This window comes from Gastrolobium bilobum, unplaced genomic scaffold (assembly GCF_033153095.1).
Source record: "Gastrolobium bilobum isolate Gb01-03AN ecotype WA unplaced genomic scaffold, APGP_CSIRO_Gbil_v1 utg5255, whole genome shotgun sequence".
Lineage (NCBI taxonomy): Eukaryota > Viridiplantae > Streptophyta > Magnoliopsida > Fabales > Fabaceae > Gastrolobium > Gastrolobium bilobum.
In genome coordinates, this window is record NW_026898528.1 from 1124331 (window position 1) to 1151093 (window position 26763).

Genomic DNA, 26763 nt, shown 5'->3' on the forward strand with positions numbered 1-26763 from the left:
CCACCTGCTTTGATGATCAGGAAACCTTAGTCCACACTTTGAGAGATTGCAAAGCTGCCAGGGAAGTGTGGGAAAGGTGGTTTGCGGGTAAGGTTCCCAATACTTTTCTGTCTGCAGAAGGTATAGACTGGTTCAGGCTTAATCTTCTCAAGCCTTTTCATTCACACTTTTGGCATTCCTGGTCTGAAATTTTTTTTGTCACTTGCTGGTTCCTGTGGTTTTGGAGGAACTCCTCGATTCATGTTGAAAATTTCTCCAGACCCCATGATCCTATTCAAAGAATTCTGCACTATCTGGCCGAAATGAAATGTAGCAGGAATGCTGGTCCTTTTACTATTTTGCCTGGTCAGTGTAATCACAGTGACAACCTTAGACAGAAGGGGAACAAGGGAAGCATCAAAATCTTCGTAGATGGGGCTGTTAGTCTATTGCCCCATACTGGAGCTTGTGGTGGAGTAGCGGTTTCAGCATATGCAAATTGGATAAGAGGTTTTGCCTATAACACAGGGCCTTGCTCCCCTCTGGAGGCTGAATTGTGGGGAATTTTCCAAGGGCTAAAACTTGCTAGAGAGCTGAACCTTCCTTGTGTATGGCTGGGAAGTGACAACAAGGAGGCTATCCTTTGTGCAGAGGACAATGCGTACCCCTGTGGCTATTCTGCTTTGATTGCTAATATTAAGGAAATTGCCCAAACCTTTGAGAATGTCCAGTTGGAGTATATTTCAAGAAACTTTAATTCTTGTGCTGATAGTTTGGCAAAGATGGGTTTAAATCTTAAGAGTGGTGAGCTAAGGTTACTAGAGTCTCCCACTGATAGTGTTGTTTCTTGTTGGTTCTCTTTTTGTTCAAAATTGTTAGTGGAGCATGCCTCTATGAGCATGCATAAACTCTATGTTTAATTTTTCTGGGCTAGGCCCTCCATTTATATCAAAAAAAAAAAAAGAGTTATATTACAAGACAAACTTTATGCAACCGGTGAGAACGAGCAAAACTTCAAAAGTATTAATATGTAATTCACCCTAATATTTTTTACGGCAGCGTTTCCAAATTGGCCCACCTAGCTACTAGGCAGGACTTTCGCGGTTCAACACGGGTGTTTCTCTTCTTTGTTTTTCTCACGAAAATTGGACGCGTCGCGGTTTGTTACTAATCTATTTTAACCCTTCCTTATTCTCGTAAGACTTTGTTTTACAAGAACAATACTATTTAATATTAAAAAATTATAAACAATTTATTAATACATGACTTTTATTATATTAACGTACCTTAAAAATAAGTTAAAAAATGTTTTAATCGTAGCGTGACGATTAGTACAAGCAAAAATTATAATTATTTTCCAAAAAACACACAAGCGGGCTCGCATACGTTCATAAATAAACTCAAAATGCCGTCTATAGAAATAAAAAAATAATTTATCAAATTGTTTTCTTTATGAACTTTCAAAAAATCCCTAAAAAAAAGGTAAAATTTGGGAAGCATGTATTGCAATTAAAATGGAATTTTCATGCTAAGAATATGCAGAGGAAACATTCACTCGTTTCTAGCCCACTAATGTCAACGGCTGTATTTCTACATCAATTTGACAATTTGTGAAGAAGTCTTGACAAATAGAGCCAAGAAGCGACCTGCAATTTGTGGCTACAATGCAAAGCTAAAGCTGAAATAATGTCTAAAGCAAATTTGTGAACCTCAGGCTTCACTGCCATCCGAATAAGCATTGCTGTCCACTCCCCTGGTGCCAACTTCACCACCTCACGGAGGTATTGAAAGCCTTTTCCAATCCTAGCGAGGATAGTACCCTCCTGCAATGCACAAGTACGAAAAACTTCCACATTTAGTACCTGTTTGACATGTTTTATTTTTAATTTATCTTCTCCTTAAAAACTGAAACTTACTCAAATATTTTTTTATTAAAGCTCTTATTATATAAAGAGTTTTTTTATAATGAAAAAAAAAAATTAAAAGCTCCCAAAAAGAAGTTTTTTTTAAAAAAAAATATATAAGCTTTTTTGACTCCACATGTTTATTTTATAATTTTAACCCTATTCTAAACTTGTATGTATAAATTTTATTCTTTACTCTAATAATGCATCATCATAATAAATTAGTTTATCTTCCCTCCTTTAAAATCATCGGAACAACTTTATACAATCACCAAACAATTTTTAGTTTTTTTTTTTTCTTAAAAAAAAGATGTCAATAACTCCATTTGAAGGAGCAATTATTGACTCAGCCCAAGTCAAATACCCTATCCTTAAGCGGTGGCGGGTGGGGGATTGGAAGTTCCGGGTGGATGATAAGAGCATGCTCTCAACCTTTTCAAGGCCCCTTTTAGGTCAGCCCATTGAAAACACCTTTCTTCAAACAAAAATTTAAATACACCGCTATCCCACCACCTTTGTCGCCGTCTCTTGCCATCTGCCATCCCAGCTCCAGTTCCACCACCTAACTTCGGCCCCACCTATCCCATGACCACCCCATCCTCCTCCACAATCCCACTGCGCCCACCTCAATTCAAAAACATGTTATGATTATCGTTCCTCTAAATGATAAGATTATTATATTTCTCCCCGCATTGCCATCAACAAACTATCTATATCAAAACGATGCACACACTTCACCATACCATTCAGTTGGTAGGAGTGATTAGTGGCAAGATCAGGGACAAGTAAATGCGAGCGCTTAACTGTCATTTGACTCATTTTCATAAATACATAAAGAATAACAACCTCCACCTTTATCTGGATGAGAGCAGCCTCTACATACTTAGTTGAACAAAACACTCATCCTCCTTTTGGTCCAACTAAACATGTGAAGGATGCTAGCCTCCGTGCAAAGGTTAGAAGGTTAGAAACTAGGCATTACCCTTGATACACACAGATGTAGATAAAATTTAACAAATGAAAATACCTCAAATAGCAATATTCTCTGGCCTTGAGGCTTCTCATTTAACACGCAATCAATCACTTCATCTTGCAGAAACGCATCAACTGCTTCTACTACATCACGAAGAAGGAAAAGACGCACTCTGTGACCCTTGTCTGATAATATGAATAATAAAAGATCTTCAGCTGAATCAACGACAGCATGCATGTCAAATAATTTCCAAACGGAAGGACTTGAAAGCTTTTCAGAAGTAGGGTCTCCAGTTAGCTCAGAAGCCTGTTCAGATATTGCTGCTACCTGAAACAAGAATGACATCAATATTAAATATAGTCTTAAGCTGTATAATAATTCATCCACAAGAGTATTCAAATTTGAGTGCAGAAATAAACGGGATCTGCACTTGCATTACTAGAAAGGGTTAGAGATTTAACTCTAATAAAGCATGTTTACTTCTAAATAAGGAAAAAAAGCAGCAGCATCATTCCACTTGTAAATTTATAACGCACTAGGCAGCAACTGTAAATCAATTTATATAGTGATTTAAGATTTCAAAGTTTCAAGAGCAAGTGCACAAATAAAGTAGTCTATAAATTAATGTTAAGTAAAAAAAAAAAAAAGGTCAAATAGCAATTCCTTCTACTTGAAGAAGGAATTTATCCATATGATACAGATGGGGTAAATAGCAATACTTCAACCACGTGAATTTCAGTTTTAAACTCGTGAGCTTCTTTCAAGCAATACTGGAATTAACATATCGACATAACTATTACATTGTATGGCAGAGTAGAAAACTGAGATAGATCATACCAGGCGCTCTAGCCGGTTCCACCTTATGGATCCATTGTTACGAATGAGAAGTTCCCTCAAAATTCTTCTCATATCAGGACTTGAATCTGCTATAAGTCTCCCGATGACAAAAGGATATGCACTCTCAATAACTTTAAAATCAGGATCCAGAGCTTTAGCTGTGCCTTCTAGTGATCCCAATGCTCTTATAACAAGAGCATAGTCTGGCGGGAGGGAGAAGTTAAATTCATACATGACATCATATAGTTGGTTCATAATTCCCTGAAATCCAAACCAAGATTAAACTTTAAAATTCGAATTGCCATGATACCCTGTAATTGTGCTTCAGTTAGATATAAAATGAAAAGGCTCTTCAATAAAGACATTATCATAAATGAATCTGAAAATCCACTACACATTAAACCCCGATTTGCGAGGGTAGGAATTACGAAAATTCTTGTACGCAACCTTAGTCTCATATTTTTGCACAAAGGCTGCTTCCTAAATTCTAACCCATGACCTTTCAGTTACACAGACGCAGCTTTACCACTGCTTCAAGCTCGCCCTCTTAAATGAATCTGTGAAATATTATTTTACGAAATAATTTGAAGCTGGTAAGTTGTCATAGATGTCACCAGGCAGCTAGTAAGTTGTCAAATGATAAACCTTAAATTCATAATGTTTTGAATGCAAAATAGAGCCTTAAAACTCCTAAATTAAGAACCTAAATATGAATTTAATGTCTTAAATTGTTAATATTGAAGTTATTATATGAATTGTTATTATCTTTTTATATGTTTATGCTTTTTGATGTTTTAGATAATTGGGAAGATATTGAGCCATAAGTATCATGATTGCTGCAAAAAATAGATGAAATCTCATTCAGAAGATTTGACACCTAAGCACCCAAAAAAAAAAGCCCAATTCTAATTCCTAGGCGCTGACGTTTTTATACTTTCTAAAGTAGCTTTTCGCCAAGGGAGATCAAGCTGAGATTCGTAGAGATTCACCATGCCCTCATTGCGAAGGAGTTTGGCGAAGCTTTATGATTTCTTTTGTCTTTGTTTTTGCCATGAGTAGCTATTTTTCTTTGTAATTAGGGTTAGATGGAACTCAATTGAATCTTTATGTTTCTGAATTAATCTTTAATGCAATTTTCCCTTTTTATATCGAATGGATTTTCCTGTTCTTCATGCTTCTATGAGTCAATCTTCTAGTAGACTGATCTAAGGTTCATGTATGACAATAGGGATGCTGGTATATGAATTGGGGTTGGTAAATTCATCATTGATTTGTATAAATATAGGAATATACATATGAATCGTGCAATCCTTATACCATTTTTATAATTCTTGATTTTAATGCTTAAACTTTTTTGGGAAACACCAGGGAATTAGGATTCTCTAAAGGGGGAGTAAAGCCTTAAAGGGATAGAATACCAAGGGATTGAGTTTTAACTAAATTAGATGAATTGATTGGCAATATAAAAAGGACGATTAATTAAGGTTTTAATTCAAAAGGGGAGATTGGGATAAATCAAATCTCTAACTATGCTTTTCTTGATTGCTTGAATCTTTGACTTTGTGTTCTTGTTTAAGTTCTATTTTAATTATTAATTAGTTTTTAATTAAATCTCTCATTTGAATTGTCCAACTTAAGTAAAAATAGTAAAATAGTGCTTGAAACACTAATCCTCGTGAGAACGATACTCTACTCACTGTTTATTACTTGTATAACCGGTATACTTGCCGATTACGAAACATCAAACTATTAAAAGACTTAAAATCAAAATGACAGATCTGTGCTAAGTCCTGTTATAAGAATAAAAAGAATAAAATTTGAAAGGTATATTGGAGAAGGAATAAATATAGTTAGTGAGTTAGTTGAAACAACCTCTTTGCAAATATGTAAGGACAAGATTGCGTACAAGGATTGCTCTCACCCCTACTCTCATCAGTCGGGGTTTAATTGAGAGTTTTTTTTTTTTTTCGAGTGAGTTAGTTGAAAGTGGTTACTTTGGCCAATTAGGAGTTAGGTAGTTAAATAGGGGGGAAACTGTAGAAGGCATCATTTTTTTTTTTTTTTGAAAAAGAAGGCATTTTTTAAAGTAAAAAGACTGAGACATTCTTAGTGGAGGAAGAGGTTTCCCCTTTGTAAGAGGACCAACCCTCTTGTAAATCATCTGCTTTCTTGAATAATAGTCACAATTCTTTCTCCTTCTTAATTCTTCCTATTCACTAATTCTTTCGCATTCTTAACCTTTACAACCGGAGAGGTGATAACACATATTTTGTTACACTTATTTATTACTCTTGGTTGGTATTTTTAGGTTTTATTTGAATTAAATAAAGGTCTTTTGGGTCAAATCAGAATTCTAGATTTTAATTGGGTTTAATTGATTTTCGTCATAATTTTCCAGATTTACACTACTTTCGTATTTTGACCATATCTCACTCTACAGATGTCCGATTAACTCCGTTCTTGTTGCTTTTGGACGTGTTTTGCTGGAAATTTATTTTTACGTTTGAACTTAAGTTATAATTTTGAACCCAATGTACATGAGGCCCAGAGCCAATATTTCTTTTTTGTTTCCTTTTATTTTGGGTTGGATTTGTAGAGCCCGAAGCGCAGCTTGATTAGGGGTTAAAAGGGAGAGAGTAGGGACCTTGTGAATCATCTTTCTTTCGTTTGAATTTGAATTTAACAGTTTTGAAATTAATAGAATTTTTGTCTTTTCTCTCTCCTCTTTTCTTTAATCAACCCAAGGGTTGAGGATTCCATGGTTGAATCCTGAGGAGCTGCGCCTCATTTTGAACCAAATTCGTTTCTTTTTCCAACTCCGTTTGGCATCGCGCGATTGTGGGTGTTCAATCTGAGAGACAGGATTGCGTTCTTAGGAAAGAGATTAATCATTAGATTTAATGGTTAGGTTGATTAACCCAATGAACTCAAGTCGAACGGGTTGATACTCCGCGATTGTGCGAGTAGACGCGCCGTATTCGACCAAACGCTAAGCGACCGCTTAGAGAGTGTTCTCAATTGGAAATAAGGATTCTGATTCAATTGAGATCAATCACGATTTGGTAATTATTTGTCCAATGATGGATATCCTTGGAATCCTAATTCTTGGGTTGATTGCTTTTAATTTGATTACTTTTTATTTTATTTTATTTCCGTTTAAATTTACAATCATATTAAACCCCCCCCCCCCCCCCCATTTTAGTTTTCGTTTTTCTTTAGTTTCCGTTTCTCCTTATTTTCTCTTTTCATTTAGTTTCCATTTTCATTTGGTTTCCATTTTATTTTTATTTTTATTTTTATAACTGAGCGATTAAGATCCTTGCAAACTCCTTGAGTGACGACTTAGGTTGACGCTTTACTACAAATTTTTAATAAACCTAATTTAATTAATTTGCGCGAGTTCGACAGCTCGTGTCAAATTTGGCGCCGTTGCCGGGGAGTTTGCATCGTTCTCTATTCGTTCTTTACCATCTTCCTCCTTTTGTTTAAATTATGCAGAAAATTAATCATAGGGAATGGTGTGATAAACAGACTGAGAGGATCTTCACATGTGGATGGACATTGCTTCAAGCCTTTTCATGAGGGACTCCAGCAGCAGTTTGTGGAGGCACAAATCAGGCTCACGGATGCCACTTACCTTCCCTAAGGAGGATAGGGAGTCTTCTTTTCCTTTTTCTTTATTTCCTTTTTCTTTGCATTTTTTTATTTCAACTTTAATTGTCAATAAGTGGATTTTCCTTTTCTTTCTGATAATTGTTGAGTTATACATAGAATGAACTTGGACATATTTCTTTTGATAGATTATTCTGATCAGAATTAATTCTTGACTCTTGGATTATATTACTTGTTGACTGATGTTGTTATGCTGATTGCGTAATTTGGTTTTACCCTTGTGAGATTTTGGGCCTGTATGAATGGATTACATCTTTTGCCATTCTCTCTTTCTTGTGTGTTTCTGCTCATGATCTTTATTCTCTAGAACTTGCTCTGATTCTTTTTGAAAGTGCGTTTTTCACTTACATGCATGAATATGATTAAGGCATTCATTTCTTTCTTTACCCACTTTACCCAGATAGCCATCCCTTACATTATTATCCCTTGATGAGCCCCTTGAGCCTTTATATCCTTTACTTCTTGAGCCACATTACAAGCCTAAGTGAAAAACCAATTAATTCCACACCCTGGAGATTTACTGAGCAATGGTTTTCACTGAGATGATTGTATTTAAGTGTGAGGGGTGACCATCTGATTCTTTTTTTTATTGTATTGATTAAAAAAAAAGCAAAAAAATAGAAGCCAAAAAAAAAAAACAAAAAAAAGAAGAGAAAAAGTAAAAAATAAAAAAATAATACTTTTCATTATCTTTGTTTTATTTTCTTAGTGTCGTTATTAACTTTTGCTCTTGTAGATTTCTGAGGTGTTTAACTTTCTTTTCCATATTTTATACATACCTTCACCTCAGCCCCATTACAACCCTGCATAAAGCCCTCTTGATTTGTGCATGCATGTGTTGGTAGCAGTGGAGAAGTAGAATTTGAGCAAGCCTATGGTAGAATGATTTTCTTGAGTAGATTTGAGTGATACACTGATTACTGATACACTTGAGAGAAAAATATTGAGAGCATCCTATAAGGAACCATTTTCGGTAATTGGCATGTACAGTTGAAATTAGCAGGTCTTGTGATTTGAGATTAGGGAATTTCTGTCCTGATTGGTTAATCTGTTGAAGACTTGTGATCTATGTATATTTTCTGTATACTTGGTAATTGTTAAAAGGGATTGGTTGATCTTAGTCTTTGCTTTCTATTTTAGTTTTTGCCCAGGAGTGCAAAAAGATAAGTGTGGGGGAATTTGATAACACATATTTTGTTACACTTATTTATTACTCTTGGTTGGTATTTTTAGGTTTTATTTGAATTAAATAAAGGTCTTTTGGGTCAAATCAGAATTCTAGATTTTAATTGGGTTTAATTGATTTTCGTCATAATTTTTCAGATTTACACTACTTTCGTATTTTGACCATATCTCACTCTACAGATTTCCGATTAACTCCGTTCTTGTTGCTTTTTGCAGCTAACAGGAAGGGATACAATTGCTATTTCAGCTACTGAAGCCCAATTCGGACAGTAAGATGGTCGAAACCTGAGCTCAAGATGGACGTGTTTTGCTGGAAATTTATTTTTATGTTTGAACTTAAGTTATAATTTTGAACCCAATGTACATGAGGCCCAGAGCCAATATTTCTGTTTTGTTTCCTTTTATTTTGGGTTGGATTTGTAGAGCCCGAAGCCCAGCTTGATTAGGGGTTAAAAGGGAGAGAGTAGGGACCTTGTGAATCATCTTTCTTTCGTTTGAATTTGAATTTTACAGTTTTGAAATTAATAGAATTTGTCTTTTCTCTCTCCTCTTTTCTTTAATCAACCCAAGGGTTGAGGATTCCATGGTTGAATCCTGAGGAGCTGCGCCTCATTTTGAACCAAAATCGTTTCTTTTTCCAACTCGGTTTGGCATCGCGCGATTGTGGGTGTTTAATTTGAGATACGCGATTGCATTCTTAGGAAAGAGATTAATCATTAGATTTAATGGTTAGGTTGATTAACCCAATGAACTCAAGTCGAACGGGTTGATACTCCGCGATTGCGCGAGTAGACGCGCCGTATTCGACCAAACGCTAAGCGATCGCTTAGAGAGGGTTCTCAATTGGAAATAAGGATTCTGATTCAATTGAGATCAATCACGATATGGTAATTATTTGTCCAATGATGGATATCCTTGGAATCCTAATTCTTGGGTTGATTGCTTTTAATGTGATTACTTTTTATTTTATTTTATTTCCGTTTAAATTTACAATCATATTAACCCCCCCCCCCCCCCAATTTTAGTTTTTGTTTTTCTTTAGTTTCCGTTTCTCCTTATTTTCTCTTTTCATTTAGTTTCCATTTTCATTTGGTTTCCATTTTATTTTTATTTTTATAACTGAGCGATTAAGATCCTTGCAAACTCCTTGAGAGACGACTTAGGTTGACGCTTTACTACAAATTTTTAATAAACCTAATTTAATTAATTTGCGCGAGTTCGACAGCTCGTGTCAAGAGGCTAACAATTGGTCTGACCTGCTGATCCACTGGAGAGACAGGCAGAACAGAGGCCTGAATTGAAGCCGTGGAGAGTGCGGTGGAGTTTCTCAAGAAGGTAACCTACGACCATGGTGTGCAAAAACAGGGCATTGAAATTGACGATGAAGGTACCCGAGATCAACCCACCCGAGAGGAAGCTCAACCCCATTTGGTCAAGCAATTGGAGGAGCACAGTGAGGGAAGTGGGGTGAATTCCCATGTGTCCGAGAACTGTTCTTGGGCAAGGAAGGTAGAGTTACCAAGGGGACTGACCCGCTGGATTGGATAGCAAGGGCAGAGAATTTTTTTGAGGTACAACAGATCAAGTCGTCAGAGAAGGTGCATCAAAGAATTATCCTTGAAAATTTAGGCATTCCTATCCAACAATAAGAACCAAACAATGGCAGCACAAATTCCTCTTAATTGACATGTGAAAATGCTCCAAAATCTCTGTTTTGGGATATTAAGGCTGATGTCAAAAATATCAACACCGGTTACAGCTAATACCGCTACTAATTGATCCTTAGGTGCAGGATTAAAACAAAAACAAAACCTGGAAATCTTGAGATTCACTGTTCCGGTGAGCAAATGATGCTTGCAGTGAAGCAGAAACTGAATGTATATCAACCCCTTCAGGAATAAATCCCAAAGAAAGAAAGTCATTTGCCAAGCTCAGAGAGTCACGATTAACAAAGTGCACAATCTGAAAGAAACAAAAACTTAGTACTAGACACAGACAACTCAGGGAAATTATGTATAACTACAAGAAGGTCTGACATAATGAAGAGGAGAAAGTTTAAAATGAAAATAAAATAAAATTACATAGACAATGCATGCACTCGGACATTGCATCCAAGAGAAACAGATATATCAATGGTCTGAATCCAATGAATATAAGGATTTCTCATATTTCAGAACATCATCTATATTAGCATCATAAAAGATATTTCTGGTAAATATAAAACACATTCTTGTAAATTATGAAGTAATATTTGAATACTTTAAATTTGGAAAACGTGACTCAGAAGTTAGAGACAGAGATCTTCTGAGAGAGACTATGAATAAGTGATCGTCAAAGGATAACCACGAACTCATTAAGCAGTCAAAATCTAACACATCCTTTGACTCTTCTCCTGCATTACCACATGTAGGAAGACCATTCACTAAGTTGACATTTAACACCCACCATAAATATATAAGCATAACACATCTTATTAAGAGAAAGAAATGATAACTGTGTCAAATGTCAATTAGATATGTCGAACATCATTAATGCAATTTGACTTTTCAAACATAATTTTGGTGTTAAGAGATTGCCAACAAAAGTTGTGAAAATTATATTCGACTAATCAATTTAAGTTACACCCATTAAAATGAGTAATATTTAAATATTACTCACCATTTGAATAAGTCCAATCCGGTAATGCCTAGGAATATCCCCCATCATTCCGAAGTCAAAATATGCAACTGATCCATCATTTGTTGCAACAAGGTTTCCTGGATGAGGATCAGCATGGAAATAACCAACTTCCAGCAGTTGCCTCAAAGAGCAGTATAATCCCTACAAAGCCATGAGAAAGAGGCAAGATGCATCAATTAGCTGTACTTCGCATGTTAATTCTTAAGTACTCATGCATTTAATATGTAGCCAAAAGATAATGTAACTGTGCATTTAATACTATTCATACATACTGAAGAAAAGAAGAAGTGTTTTGTCTGAATAACACATTTTCTTAATTCATTGAGAGACCCAATGGGTCCTTTATATATTGAGGACAGTGAGCTACATCAATAAATAGCAACAGTAAACTAAGAGACTTATTTACAATAACAAGAGACACTAATAAATAAGGGAACAGATAGCAAAAAAGACATAAATGATAAATCACAATCTAGAATATTCTACACTCCCCCTCAAGTTGGGAGATATATATTGATCATTCCCAACTTGCTGATCAAATCCTCAAAGGTCGGCTTAATTAATCCTTTGGTCAGAATATCTGCCGTCTGTTCCTTGGTAGGTATATATGACAAGCATACATACAATCTTCTAATTTTTCTTTGATAAAGTGACAATCAACTTCCACATGTTTTGTTCTGTCATGATGAACAGGATTTTGAGCAATGCTGACAGCAGCCTTATTATCACAATATAATCTGATAGGTAGGGAATGAGATCTTCAACTCCTCCAAAAGCCTTCTTAACCAAATTCCTTCACAAATACCATGGGCTAGAACTCGAAATTCCGCTTCTGCACTGCTTCTTGCAACAACAGTTTGTTTCTTACTTCTCCAGGTCACAAGGTTTCCCCAGAGATAAGTACAATATCCTGAAGTAGATCTTCGGTTCATTGCAGAGCCAGCCCAGTCTGCATCTGTATAAATTGCAATCATCCTTTTGTTCCCCTTTTTAAAGAGAATTCCTCGACCAGGGGTGTTTTTGAGGTACTTGATAATTTTATAAACAGCACTAAGGTGTTTTTCCTTAGGAGAATGCATGAATTGGCTAACCATGATCACAGCAAAAGCAATATCAGGACGAGTGTGAGACAGATAGATTAATTTCCCCACTAGTCTCTGGTACTGCTCCCTATCAACATCTTCCCCGTCCTCAACTCACATCTTGATATTAGCTTCAATTGGAGTCTCTGCCGGCTTGCACCCAAGCATACCTGTTTCTTGCAACAGGTCTAGAATGTATTTTTTATGAGTTAAAGAAACTCCTTCTTTACTCCATGCAACTTCCATGCCAAAGAAATATTTGAGAGATCCAAGATCTTTTAGTTCAAACTGGTCAGCAAAACATTTTTTTTAAAGAGGTTATCTCCTCGCTATCATTACCAGTGACAATTATGTCATCAACATAAACGATCAGAATAGCAATTCTACCTTTGTCGGAGTGTTTAAAAAATAAAGTGTGATCAGTCTGAGCTTGGGTGAACCCTCTTCCCTTAACAACTTGAGTAAATTTCCCAAACCATTCTCTGGGAGATTGTTTAAGTCCATAGAGAGACTTCTGCAACTTGCACACAGAACCATCCCCTTTTTCAAAACTAGGAGGTGGATCCATGTAAACTTCCTCATGTAGATCACCATTCAAGAAGGCATTCTTAACATCTAACTGTTGCAATGGACAATCAAGGTTGGCGGCAAGAGATAGCAGGACGCGGATAGTGTTAAGCTTGGCAACACGAGCAAATGTCTCCTGATAATCTATCCCATGAGTCTGAGTAAATCCCTTAGCAACTAATCTGGCCTTATACCTATTGATGCTATTGTTTGCATTACATTTTATTGTGAATATCCACTTGCAACCAACAGTTTTCTTTCCTTTAGGTAATGTCACAAACTCCCATGTTCCATTTTTTATAAGTGCATCCATTTCTTCTAATGCATTCCTCCATTTTGGGTCATCAAGTGCTTCTTGGATATTTTTGGGTATCCTGGTACTATCTAACATAGTGTTGAAAGCACAAAAACCTGTAGACAACTTCTCATATGAGATATAATGGGAAATAGGATGAGCAGTGCAAGATCTAGTACATTTTCGAAGAGCAATAGGCATATCAATGTTGGTTGTACTAGTGCATTCAAGTGGGTTGCTGGAACAAGGACTCGAGTCAGGATCCTGGTAGTCTAGAGTATCTTGATGTGTTTTGCGCCTGCTGTAAAATTTTCCCCATTTACCAGGAGGATCACAAGGAGGATCATTAGACTTAGGTATAGTTGCTCCCCCTGTTTCCTTCCCAATAACTCCCCCTGTTTCCAAAGGTCAAGGACAGCAGCATCATTTGGTTTTCCAGGCTTATCTTCATCCATACCAATACCAATAGACTCCCCCTGAAGAGAAATCGGGGAAAAAAAGGATTGTGTCTCATAAAAGGTAACATACATGGAAACAAAAATCTTACGGAGATAAGGTGAATAACACTTATAACCTTTTTGATTAGGGGAATATCCTATGAAGACACATCTAATAGATTTAGGGTCAAGTTTGGACATTTGATGTGGACGAATATGCACAAAAACCACACAGCCAAATATTCTGGGAGGAAGAGAAGAAAAAGCACTGAAAAAGGGAAAAGATTTAGTAAGACAAAATAAAGGAGAATGAAAATTTAGTACCCGAGAAGGCATCCGATTAGTGAGATAAGAGGCTGTCAAGACGGCTTCCCCCCACAGATATTTAGGGACATGCATCGTGAATAAGAGAGCTCGAGGAACTTCAATTAGATGTCTATTTTTCCTTTCTGTCACCCCATTTTGTTGAGGGGTGTTAGGACAAGAACTTTGATGAATAATTCCATGCTGGTTTAGGTAATCTCCAAGAACAGAATTAAAATATTCAGTACCATTGTCTGTTCGCAGAATTTTGATAGAGGTCTGGAATTGAGTGTGAATCATAGCATGAAAGTTTTTAAAAGTGGATGCCGCATCAGACTTATCTTTTAAGAGATATACCCAACATACCTTAGAATGATCATCAATGAAAGTAATAAACCAACGAGCACCCGAGACATTTCTTTCACGAGCAGGTTCCCAAATATCACTATGAACCAATGTAAAGGGAGAAGATTCATGATATTTCTTAAGAGAATAAGTGACACGAGAATGCTTTGCAAGATGACAAACATCACAAAGAAAGGAACTTGGCTTTTTATTGATAAATAAGTTCGGGAATAACTTCTGAAGATAAACAAAATTTGGGTGTCCTAACCTACGATGCCATAACAAAACATCATTACAGTCATCTGATAAACATGGAGAGTGGTTCGAATAAATCCTCCTTTCACAAAGATCCTCTTTAAAATAGTAGAGCCCTTCTTCCTCTTTAGCACTGCCAATCATCATCCCCGAGTCCTGTTCCGAAAAGATACAATCATTTGCAGAGAACTTAGCAACACAATGCAACTCAGCAGTAAGTTTGCTAATAGAGATGAGGTTACAAGTAAAAGAGGGAACATGAAGGACTGAGTTCAAAATAATATGCTCAGAAAGTTTAATGGATCCCTTTCCCGCAATAGTGGAGATATTCCCATGAGTTGTTCTTATTCGTGACAGGTGATAGTAAAGGGTATAGGAGAAAAATAAGGTTGCATTACCTGTCATGTGATCAGAGGCCCCTGAATCAAGGATCCAACGATTACTACGTTCAACATAGAATGCCATACCTTTTTGAGCAACATGACTAGTTGCCTCAGAAGGTTGAGACATCAATTTCTGAAATTGCTCATACTGGGCTTTAGAGAGGAAAACACCATCAGGGTTTGAAGGGAGATGAGACCCCTCCCCCTTATCTTCGGAAGATACTTGATTAGCACGATTCTTGTTCTGTCCTTTTGGTTTCCAGTTTGGTGGTTTTTCATGAATTTCCCAACATTTTTCACGGGTGTGACCACCCTTATTGCAATGAGAACACCAACGGTCAGAACGTTTTGAGTCCCCAGAAGGACGAACAGTATTCTTTGCTATAAGGGCAGACCCATCAGAGGACTTAGAGTCCTTATCACCCAACATTACCTTTCGGCGAAGCTCCTCCTTTCGTACCTCAGAAAAGGCAGTAGCAAGGGAAGGTAATGGGTTTTGCCCCAAAATTCTTCCACGAACACCACCCATATCAGAATTAAGGCCAGCAAGAAAATCATAGAGACACCTTTTCTCTATATAATTTTTGAATCTTGCATTAGCTTCTAAACCTTGAAGGTCTGCTTTATCATAAAGATCCAACTCTTGCCACAGTGTTTTTAGAGCAAGGAAGTATTCAGTAACAGTCATCCCTCCTTGACGTAATTCTTTCACCTTGGTGTTGAGATCAAAAGCCTGAGAGGCATTGCCTAGGTCAGAGTAATATTCTGTAGAAAATCAGAATCCAAACATGTTTCCGTTTTTATTTCCTATTAATTAGGATTGATTTTGATTGATTAGGATTGATTGTGATTGATTAGAATTGATTGTGATTAGGATTGATTAGTCATCGCTTAGTCATTCTTAGCGATTTTTTCTTGTATAAATACTCACTCATGTAAATTATTCAATATCAATATACAGAAACTTCTTTTCAATATGGTATCAGAGCGGGTTCGTTCCTACCCTAATTCAAATCTGAAATAACCATCCAACACTTCCATCACCGTCAAACACCTCCTAAACACCTCCTTGAATCTGTCCAACACAGAAACCTAGTCTACTGACCTCCGATCAAGAAAGTGAGGTGACCATTCGACTCAGAAGGATCCGACGAGTCGACCGCCGCTGGACCCATCGCCGTCAACCGCCGCACGCGCCGCCACGAGCCGTCACACGCGCGGCCAGTTTCCGGCGCGTGAGCTCCACGCGCCGCCTTCCCAACGTCTTTTTCTGCCGCGACTTGCACAGACCTTTTCGCCGGCTTCTCCCCTTCCTGTTCCAGAGGTCAGATCAAAAATTTACAAAACTTGATTTTTCATCAACGGTTAACCCTTCTCTTTCTATTCATGGCTTCCTCAAAACACTCTTCCTCTTACTCTGATGGTGTCTTTCTTAGCAAGACTAAGTTTGAACAACTTCAGAGACTTTTGACTCAACCTCCTAAGGCCACTAGTCATGTGGTCCAGCAAGGTACAACTTTCCATGTTGATAGTCAAAATCATTGGATCCTTGATTCTGGAGCCTCTGATCATATGACAGGTAATCTTGGCTTGTTTTGTTCATACACTCCATATTCTGAACCTTCTCGGGTCAAGATCGCCGATGGCAGTTTTTCCCAGATTGCGGGACACGGAACCATTAAACTTTCTGAGCTGATTACTTTGACATCAGTTCTTTATGTTCCTTCTCTGACTTGTAATCTCATTTCTATTAGCAAGCTCACCTCTGAGTTGCATTGCTTTGCTAAATTCTTTCCACATGGTTGTGTTTTAAAGGAACAGGACTCGGAGAGGATGATTGGCAGTGCTAGAGAGGATGGTGGACTTTACTACTTTGAGGAGGATGTGACTCATGAAGCTGTTTTCGTAGAAAAAAACTCTATGTTTCCTTTTGATTCATGTAATGATGTTATGATGTGGCATCGTAGGCTAGGCCATCCAAATTTTATTTATCTTCAGAAGTTGTTGCCAAACTTATTTATTCATAAAAGTCCAAGTTTGTTTTCTTGTGATATTTGTCAACTTGCCAAGCATACTCGTGCTCATTATCCTTCTAAAGTTCACCATGACTCTTCCCCATTTTCCTTAATTCATAGTGACATATGGGGTCCAGCCCGTGTCAAAAATATTTCAGGTACTCGATGGTTCATTACCTTCATTGATGACCATTCTCGAGTCTGTTGGGTGTATCTTCTAAAGGATAAGTCTGATGCTGCATCCGTGTTTAAAAAATTTCATGCCATGGTTCAAACTCAATTCCAAGTTGCTATACAAATTCTTCGTACAGATAATGGCAAAGAGTATTTTAACTCTATTCTTGGAGAATATCTTTCCCAACATGGCATCCTTCACCAAAGCTCGTGTCCTGACACACCCCAACAAAACGGAGTTGCGGAAAGAAAAAACCGACATCTCCTTGAAGTTGCTCGGGCTCTTATGTTTACCACGAGTGTTCCTAAATATCTTTGGGGAGAGGCAGTTCTAACTGCCTTGTATCTGATAAATCGAATGCCATCTCGCATTCTGAAATTTCAGTCTCCTCTTTCTAGTCTTGTTCGTATCTTCCCTTCCTTCCGAGGTGTCTCCTCCTTACCTCTCAAGTTATTTGGTTGCGTTGCATTTGTCCATATTCCCTCCCATCAACGGTCTAAGCTTGATCCTAAGTCTCTCCAGTGTGTCTTTATTGGTTATTCTCCTACTCAACGTGGCTATAAATGTTATTCACCCTCTCTTCGTAAGGTCTTTGTCTCGATGGATGTCACTTTTTCTGAAAATGACCCTTTCTTCCCCTCGACTTCTCTTCAGGGGGAGATAGGAGTAGATGAAGATCAGTCATGGGAAGCTACTGATGCCACGGTATTACCTTTAATTTTGGAAACAGGGGGAGCTACAAAATCCTCACCATCAGGAGCCTCCTCAAAATGGGGACAAGTTTATAGCAGGCGAAAGACTCCTCAAAGTGTGAATAACCCAGAGCCTCTACACTGCCAGGATTCTGAACCATGTTCTAGTTCCAGCACCCCAATACTTGAGTGTCATGGTGAAAATGATCTACACTTGCCCATTGCTCTCAGAAAAGGTACTCGATCTTGTACTACTCATCCTATTTCTAATCATATTTCATATGGAAAGTTGTCCCCAGGGTTTCGTGCTTTCAGTACTATGTTGGATAGTACAAAGATACCGAGAAATATACATGAGGCTCTCAATGATCAAAAATGGAGGGATGCTGTCTTTGAAGAAATGAATGCTTTAAAAAGAAATGGAACTTGGGAGATAGTGACCCTACCCAAAGGAAAACAGGCAGTAGGATGCAAATGGGTGTTTACAATAAAATTCAATGCAGATAATAGCATCAACAGATACAAGGCAAGATTGGTTGCAAAGGGTTTCACTCAGACTCATGGGATAGATTATCATGAGACTTTTGCTCCGGTTGCTAAAGTCAATACCATCCGAGTTCTCTTATCTCTTGCTGCCAATCTAGATTGGCCTCTGCAACAGTTAGATGTGAAGAATGCATTCCTAAATGGTGACTTACATGAAGAAGTCTATATGGATCCTCCACCTGGTTTTGAAAAGGGAAATGGATCAGTGTGTAAACTAAAAAAGTCTCTATATGGATTGAAACAGTCTCCCAGAGAATGGTTCGACAAATTCACACAAGCAGTCAAAAGAAGAGGCTTCATTCAAGCACAGACTGATCATACTCTCTTCCACAAACACTCTAAGGATGGTAAAATTGCTATTCTTATTGTATACGTAGATGATATAATTCTTACAGGTGATGATATTGAGGAATTGAACACCTTGAAGAAATTTCTAGCAGCTCAATTTGAACTCAAAGACCTTGGCACTCTCAAATATTTCCTTGGTATGGAAGTTGCTAGGAGCAAAACAGGCATCACTCTAACACAAAAAAAATATGTTCTAGATCTTTTGTTGGAAACAGGAATGTTAGGGTGTAAACCTGCTGAGACACCTGTGGAACCTAATACCAAGTTAGGTATTGAAGATGGGAATGAGGTGGATAAAGAACAATATCAGCGATTGGTTGGTAAACTAATCTACTTATCTCATACGCGTCCTGACATTGCCTTTGCGGTGAGTATGATTAGTCAATTCATGCACTCACCCAAGGAGAAGCATCTTAGTGCAGTCTATAGGGTGCTTAGATACCTCAAGAATACTCCAGGAAGAGGATTATTCTTTAAAAAGGGGTATAAAAGGACAATTGAAATCTACACTGATGCAGATTGGGCAGGCTCATCAGTAGACAGGAGATCTACCTCAGGCTATTGCACCTATGTGTGGGGAAATCTTGTTACTTGGAGAAGCAAAAAGCAAACAGTGGTTGCAAGAAGTAGTGCTGAAGCAGAATTTCGAGCTTTATCTCATGGAGTTTATGAAGGAATCTGGTTGAGAAGACTTCTTCAAGAGTTGAAGATTTCATATTCCCTACCAATAAAACTATATTGTGACAACAAGGCAGCTGTTAGCATTGCTCAAAATCCTGTGCATCATGATCGAACAAAGCACGTGGAAGTTGATCGTCACTTCATCAAAGAAAAATTAGATGATGGAAGTGTGCGTTTGATATATGTTCCAACCAAAGAGCAAACGGCAGATATCCTTACCAAGGGCCTACACCGTCCAGCATTCGAAGACTTGATTGGCAAGTTGGGAATGATCAATATTTACCTCCCAACTTGAGGGGGAGTGTAGAAAATCAGAATCCAAACATGTTTCCGTTTTTATTTCCTATTAATTAGGATTGATTTTGATTGATTAGGATTGATTGTGATTGATTAGAATTGATTGTGATTAGGATTGATTAGTCATCGCTTAGTCATTCTTAGCGATTTTTTCTTGTATAAATACTCACTCATGTAAATTATTCAATATCAATATACAGAAACTTCTTTTCAATATATTCTTTAACAGCTTCCCAAATTTCTTGAGTCGTATCAAGAAATAAATAAGTTTGACTGATATCTGGTTCCACAGAATTAGTCAGCCATGTCATTACCAAAGCATTTTCAGTCAGCCAAGCATCATAGCCAAGTTAACGTTTTGCTGGTTTTTCCTTTTTTTCGTCAAGATACCCCCTCATCTTCACTTTAGCTTGGATAAACAACTTAACAGATTGACACCATTGCACATAGTTCCTACCGTATAAATGGTGATTAGTGTTGCTGGGTTGTCTCCAGAAGACGAAGAGTTGGGAAGGGGTGAGGTTCCAGACGAAATTCCAGACGAATTTTCAAAATTTTCAGCGTCCATGGCTTTCTAACAACAGGTACCCAGAAAAAAGTTCCTCCAAATACGATTTTGACCCTCAAAACAGGAAGAGGGGAGGCAAACGATCAGAACGGGGTATGACTAGCCGGAAAAAAATGACGGCAGGGCGGCGCATGGAGCACACGCGTCGGCGAGGCTGAAGGTTGGTGGCGGCGCGTGGAGGGGTTTTCGGCGACGGGTCTTCTGTGGGCTGGCTCGGAATTTTGTTCTGAACCTAATGGTGGCCTTGGTTTCGTGGTTGGAGGTGTCTAGGTAAGGATTCTGGCTTGGGCAGTGGCAAAAACGAAAAAAAGAATAGGAAGAAGACTTAAAAACAAATCAGAACGGGGAAGAGACTGGAATATAACCAGCTCTTGATACCATGAAGAAAAGAAGAAGTGTTTTGTCTGAATAACACATTTTCTTAATTCATTGAGAGACCCAATGAGTCCTTTTTATATTGAGTACAGTGAGCTACATCAATAAATAGCAACAGTAAACTAAGAGACTTATTTACAATAACAAGAGACACTAATAAATAAGGGTACAAATAGAAAAAAGCAATAAATGATAAATCACAATCTAGAATATTCTACACATACACGTAAGCATACAAAGCTAAATATATGAACACAACACAGACGTAGATAAAAAATGGCATAAAAGAGACATATCATATATCATATATGTCAACAGTCAAAGAATGTGAACAAGAAAACTTATGTTCTTTATACCTGGTCGATGAGTTCCTTTCTGTTCAAAGAAGCTTTACGCAAGCCTGTTTCATCTGTAAGCTTAATTCCATCTATCCACTCCATAGTCAGTATAGTGGTGCAAGTGTAGTCCCAATATATTTTTGGAGCTTTGATGGACTTTGTTATTTTGTGTTTAATATTGTCTCCACCTGCATTTTTGTGGCCCTTTTTATTACCATCTCTTGTAAAGAGTCACCATTCTAAATTGCATGCTAAAGAACTAAGAATCACTTAATCGCATTAAGAGACAAAAATGTTTATTCCATAACATAACACATGTGCACTGCCCTCTCATATTTGAGGAATAATTAACAGCTCTGAATAAAAGCAAATCTTCGTATGAAAATTGTTCAAAAGCTAATATTTATGATTCCAGAGAAAATGCCTCGAGTAATAACATCTGGTTAAGCATTGAGCATTATCTAAAATTGGATTTTGGGAATAAAATATATGGTTGAATTATGGAAATGCCAAGATTATCATCAAAGAACAACAAGGATTTTTGGCACAGATGTTGAACTTACTTGCAGACCAACAGTAGAGAGAAACAAAGCGCTCAGCATTCTTTCCCTCCAGGACATAATCAATTTCATCAAACATGTGCCTGACCTGTTGCATAAAACTATAATGACTAATAGATAAAGCAATTGCAACCTAAATTGAAATATAACAGTCTCCACAATAGTCAGCTGGTGTAACGATCACATACACACAAGTAAAATATTATATTCAGAAGTAAATTTCAGATGTTAGTTTCTCAATGTTGGGTGAAAAATAGGTCATATACAAAGCAAACAAGAGATATTTGCATTCAATACTAAAGGAACTTACCATTTCATTTACTGCTACTAAAAGATCTTTGCGAGCCTTGGCAAACCGTTTTAATTGGCCCCCAATCATATGGAATAACAAAGCATCAAGAGTCAACGAAAGTGACATACCGGGCCTCTGTACTTTTACAGCTACGAGCTCCCCAGAATGCAGGTGAGCTGCAACACTTGAAGCAACAAAAGTAAACACTTCAATCTTCCTCAAACATGTCAATATTACTCTAAAATTCCAAATTTAAGAACAACGAGCCAAACAAATATCCAAATCAGAATAAAATCTAAGTTATTTTTTCCGGCAACTAACCTTTATAAACTTGCCCTAAGGATGCTGCTGCAATTGGTGCTGGGCTAATGTCACTAAAAATTTCATCAATAGGAACACCCAACTGGGTTTCAATAGATCTGATTGCAACATCAGTTGGAAATGGGGGTATTTGATCCTAGCATGAGTAACAAAATTTAATACTTTATCAATACAAGCCGACATAAGACGAGCATGACAATAGTCAATCGATGCACCTGCAGTATTTGATTACATGCTCTGAAAAGTATAATGGAAGAGGCCACTGTACCTGTAACTTAGCAAGTTCTTGGCAATATACAGTTGGTAATATGTCAGGCCTGGTGCTCAATGCCTGCCCAAGCTGTAATCATGAGTAGATTAAGTCAAATAAAAGAACTGTACTGAGAAATTTAATGTAAAATAACTATTAATTCTTGCTCTATTCAGTACATATGATGTCATAACGGTGATGTGGGAAAAAAGGAGCACAAAGAGAAAAGCTTTTTATCTATATTCAAGTGCTTTTAAAAGAGAAAAGATGAAAGCTTACAAAAAAATCTAATAAAATAAAAGATGGTAACTATAGTAAGAGCATAAGAATTGGAAGCATCTTTATTGCATTTCTGTGAGTAAAGGTAAAAGTGGTTAAAAGTGAATGGTAAATCTCCAAATGAAATAAATAATCGGAAAAAATAAATATTATGATCTACAAAGTGTATCAAAAGCCCTAGAAACAGTCACCAAGTTATTTTACAATAAGGAACCACAAAACTTATTGTAGAGTAATAAGAGCAGAATAAGTTTGTATGAGAAAGAGGAAATAATGCTGATGTAAAGAGCATATCTCAAACTAATCTCACGCACAGAACATTATTATTGTATAAAAAGAGTAATGCATTTCTATTAAAAAAAAAAAAGAGTAATGCAAAGAATGACGGAGACAGAAATGATGAAAGCAGAAACCAATAGGAAATAATCTGTGAGAGAAACTTGCCTTAATGTAGAAAGGACCCAAGCGTATTAGAGTTTCACGAAACTGCAAAAAATTGTATTGACATCACTGTTCATTCCTGTCAATTTTTCCCTAACAAGTATAAAACAAAATGAATCCACACTCTATTGCTGGAAGAATTGTCAATGGAAGAATTATAACTGGTCTGGTAATTCTTATAATGCTTAAATACATGTTCGACACTTGAAAGCCCAACATGACACAAAATGAGGAAAGGGGTCTCTTTTACATTGCCAATCCATTTATCAGAATAAAACTGACATATAGCTGCAATTCTCATTTAAAAAATTGCACAACAGTAAAATTTATAGTGTTCGTTTCAAAAAATCCATCAGGTATCAAAGGAACAAAAGGTCAGATTGTTTAGAAAAGTACCTGTAATGTCAAAATGAGAAACTATCTACATTATGTGACCAAATAAAAGACATACCGTAAAACAAGAATGCACACACATTCTTTCATGTTAATGAAGAAGAAAATAACAGCATAAAATTGATATGGTAATACGGCATTTATCTCAGAACAAAGGAATTATCATCACTCTATGAAAAAATATTTTTATATTTGAGACAGACACCATAATTAATCCATAAGAATAAAACAAAAAAAACCGTACATTAAGTTGAGTTGAGTGACAAAAGAAGTTGCTGCAATGTTGTCTCCATAGTGTTACTTAAGATTCCATTTCTCTTTCTTATCTTTCCCCTACTTCTAAAAGGTTTCCAATAAAAGAAGATGCCTTGATAGTTCTTGTTTGATCGCTTAACAGGTTTTAATCCTATACAATATCAAGGCAATTTACTGAAATTTTTTCATTAAAGTTATGTTCAGTGATCAATTCTTGATCAAATACATACTAAACTAAACGAATTAACCTCCCAAACCAAAAGTAATATGTGTGTTCCCTAAGTAAATCTGCAAAAGTGTATGAAAAGCACTAGCAAAAGATAATCTGTTACCTTAATTGCACGTTTTTCTATGTCTTGAACGAACAACTGCCATATTGTTAACCTTATCACGTGAAAAGAAATAATTGCTGCCCTGTACAAAGCCAAAAAGGGACCAAACCGGTAGATAAGTTTGAAACTCTTAGAGCCATAAGTTCCAAGAGCAAGCCCAAATTTATTTTCCAGCGATTCCCTCCTCAACCTTGCATACTCAGCAGATGGCGTTTCGCCATGCACGCTAGTGAAACCAGTTGAATATCTGCACCAGCATCCCCAATTAACAGAAATTTGAAGATCATAAAAACATGCCATGGACAAAAATCGATTTTAGTTGAATCAGAATCCGATCAAGTGCAAGGTGGCAAATCAACTCACGAATTTCGGTGCAACAAGCAAGAAGGGGACCAGCAATCCAGCCTCTTGACAACCTCAATATGTTTCAAATATTCCAGTGGCACGCATCTTCGTAAGATAATTTCAGTGGCATTCTCATGCCGTAAATCTGCAAGAAAAAGCACTCTCACTCTCAAAATGAGACCACAACAACGGTGACCTGCAGTTGAGGTAATGAAAACAAAGCCACGATAGAAAGGATAATACACAGACTACAATAAGAGCAACAATAACCTAACCACCAGTCAATTCTAATCATTTCAGCAAGTAAAACAAAAATAGAAAACATCGAATGGAAATTTTCTAGGGTGAGGAAATAAACAAGGTATCTGGATGTACGAGAGAAAGGAAGCGATGAAAGAATCAAGAGAATTAGTACTTGCGGACATAGGAATGGCACCGCGATGACGGTAGAGAGCGGCGAAGGCATTCCTCCTCATTGATTTGTAGAACAAACAAGTTCAGTGCAGCAGAATTGACGCATTGGAAACCGTCGAACGCCAACTGTTTGAAAAAATGCATAGCTGGAACAAATAAGCCATTGATTTTATTCGATGTATAACAGTGGTGAGTGTGTAACAGTGTGTGACGAATAAATCTTTGTAGCAAGATGCACCAAAGATTCAATATATTTCATAATAAAAATATTATATGTTAATTAAAAAAAGTTTCACAGTCAAACTTTTTCTCTTCTCGTATAATGTTTGATACACTGAATCTTGGTGCAACAATAGTACCAAATATTTATTCGTGTGTGACAGTGATCGAAGAGGAAACTGCCACGTGTGGTGTAATGTATAACGTAGTAAGCCACGTGGCACCAATTTGGAGAACAAGGAACGCCCTCGGGTCCTCTTAGCGCAGTTTGTTAAGTCATCGTCGGGCCTGGGTAATTGTTCTCCCTTCATGCCTCTTTTCAGGGCCCTAGTGCTTAACGGACAAATTCCCATATGAATCAATTTTTTCATGAAAGCATCCTGATTATAAATGTTTAAGAGTAAAGTAAGCTCATTTAAATATGTATGTTTAATTATAGTCAAAACTAACAAAATTAAGCGGGTATTACTGAGTTAAACTAAAATTAAATAATCCTGGGGCCAATTTTCTAACAGAAATTTTAAACTTTATAAGAACATGATCATTCATATTGATAATTAAATATAGGGATTAATATTTTTTATATCATATATATATATATATAAAAGGAAAAGTATTTTTTTATTATTGGAGATAAAGTTATTTTCAGTGAGTTCAAAATAATTCATTTTAGGATTATAAGATTAAAAAAATTATAACGATAAAGATTAATATCCTTGCAATATATTAAAATTCCAAAAATACTTTAATTTTCTTCCCAAAATAACATTATTTTGAAGTCACTGGATATAACTTATTTTCATTGACGGAAAAAATCATTTATCCATATATAAAAGTGTGGCTCACCAATCCTTTGATCATATATAAAAGTGTGTGGGAGTATGTGGGGCCACAAAAAAATGAGAACAGTGACTAAAATGCCACTGTTCACCAACTTTTTTACTTAAATACCTTGCGAACAGTGTTATTTTCTAATCTGCCCCGGGGGCAAGTTCGCTACCCAGTGTAGCGAACTCGGTTTGTTGACGTGTCATATTTTTAGTGGATAACAACTACCAAGTTAAAAAAAAATAAGTTTGAAGTTCGCTACATTGGGTAACGAACTTGGTGTCCACTAGAAACGTAACACGTCAGCAAATCGAGTTCGCTACACCGGTTAGCGAACTTGCCCTCGTGACAGATTGGAAAATAACATTGTTCGTGTGGCATTTAGATAAAAGAATTGATAAACAGTGACATTTTGGTCACTGTTCTAAAAAATACACAGACACCAATATACGTAGGAAATAAAATTATTTATACATTAAATAAAATTATCCCTTTTCTATGAGGAAAAAAAATAAAAATTACAGCGTTGCACGGGGTTCAGTTGGGGTTTTCCTTTGTTGGCCGGTGAGACGGATCTCCGTGATTTGAAAAAAAAAAATAGAAAAAGAAAAAAAAAATCGTGTATGAAGTAAAACGAAACCCTTGTTATTTTGGAATTTGTGTGTAGAATGGCGCGAGAGCAATACTCATCATCGACGCGATCATGGATCCTGGATACAGTACCTTTATTAGTGGTTATTCTAATAGCAGCTCATGTCCTCGCCCTGGTCATTTCTCTCTCCACTTTCTCTTTCTTCATTTCAATCAACAAATTCCCTTTATCTCTCTATTCTCTCTTATCAATTTATGTTTATTGGATTTACATTTACTGCAGGTATATTGGATTTATAGATTAGCCACCCA

General features: G+C 36.8%; 1 protein-coding gene across 2 annotated transcripts; it reads right to left on the reverse strand.

Moving 5' to 3' along the window:
• Positions 1-1498: 1498 nt before the first annotated feature.
• LOC133317133 (uncharacterized) lies at positions 1499-25115 on the reverse strand. Of its 2 annotated transcripts, none has more exons than XM_061518960.1 (14): positions 24815-25115; positions 24418-24544; positions 24055-24301; positions 23078-23119; positions 22373-22444; positions 22105-22240; positions 21802-21959; positions 21495-21579; positions 20950-21119; positions 11209-11370; positions 10363-10512; positions 3694-3954; positions 2911-3183; positions 1499-1802 (listed from the first exon to the last, which is right to left on the reverse strand). In XM_061518960.1, the coding sequence occupies exons 1-14, from the start codon at positions 24873-24875 to the stop codon at positions 1575-1577; spliced, it is 2172 nt and encodes a 723-aa protein (XP_061374944.1). In that variant the 5' UTR covers positions 24876-25115; the 3' UTR covers positions 1499-1574. The 2 variants fall into 2 exon arrangements, with proteins under 2 accessions (XP_061374944.1, XP_061374943.1); XM_061518959.1 differs by having other exon boundaries at positions 20950-21149.
• Positions 25116-26763: the final 1648 nt, after the last annotated feature.

Coding starts and splice junctions, on each gene's coding strand:
- LOC133317133 (XM_061518959.1), bottom strand. CDS start 24,875: ATGAGGAGGAATGCCTTCGCCGCTCTCTACCGTCATCGCGGTGCCATT. Junction 22,241..22,372: donor AAGAACTTGCTAAGTTACAG/GTACAGTGGCCT, acceptor TACTCATGCTAG/GATCAAATACCCCCATTTCC. Junction 21,960..22,104: donor CTTAGGGCAAGTTTATAAAG/GTTAGTTGCCGG, acceptor CAAGTGTTGCAG/CTCACCTGCATTCTGGGGAG.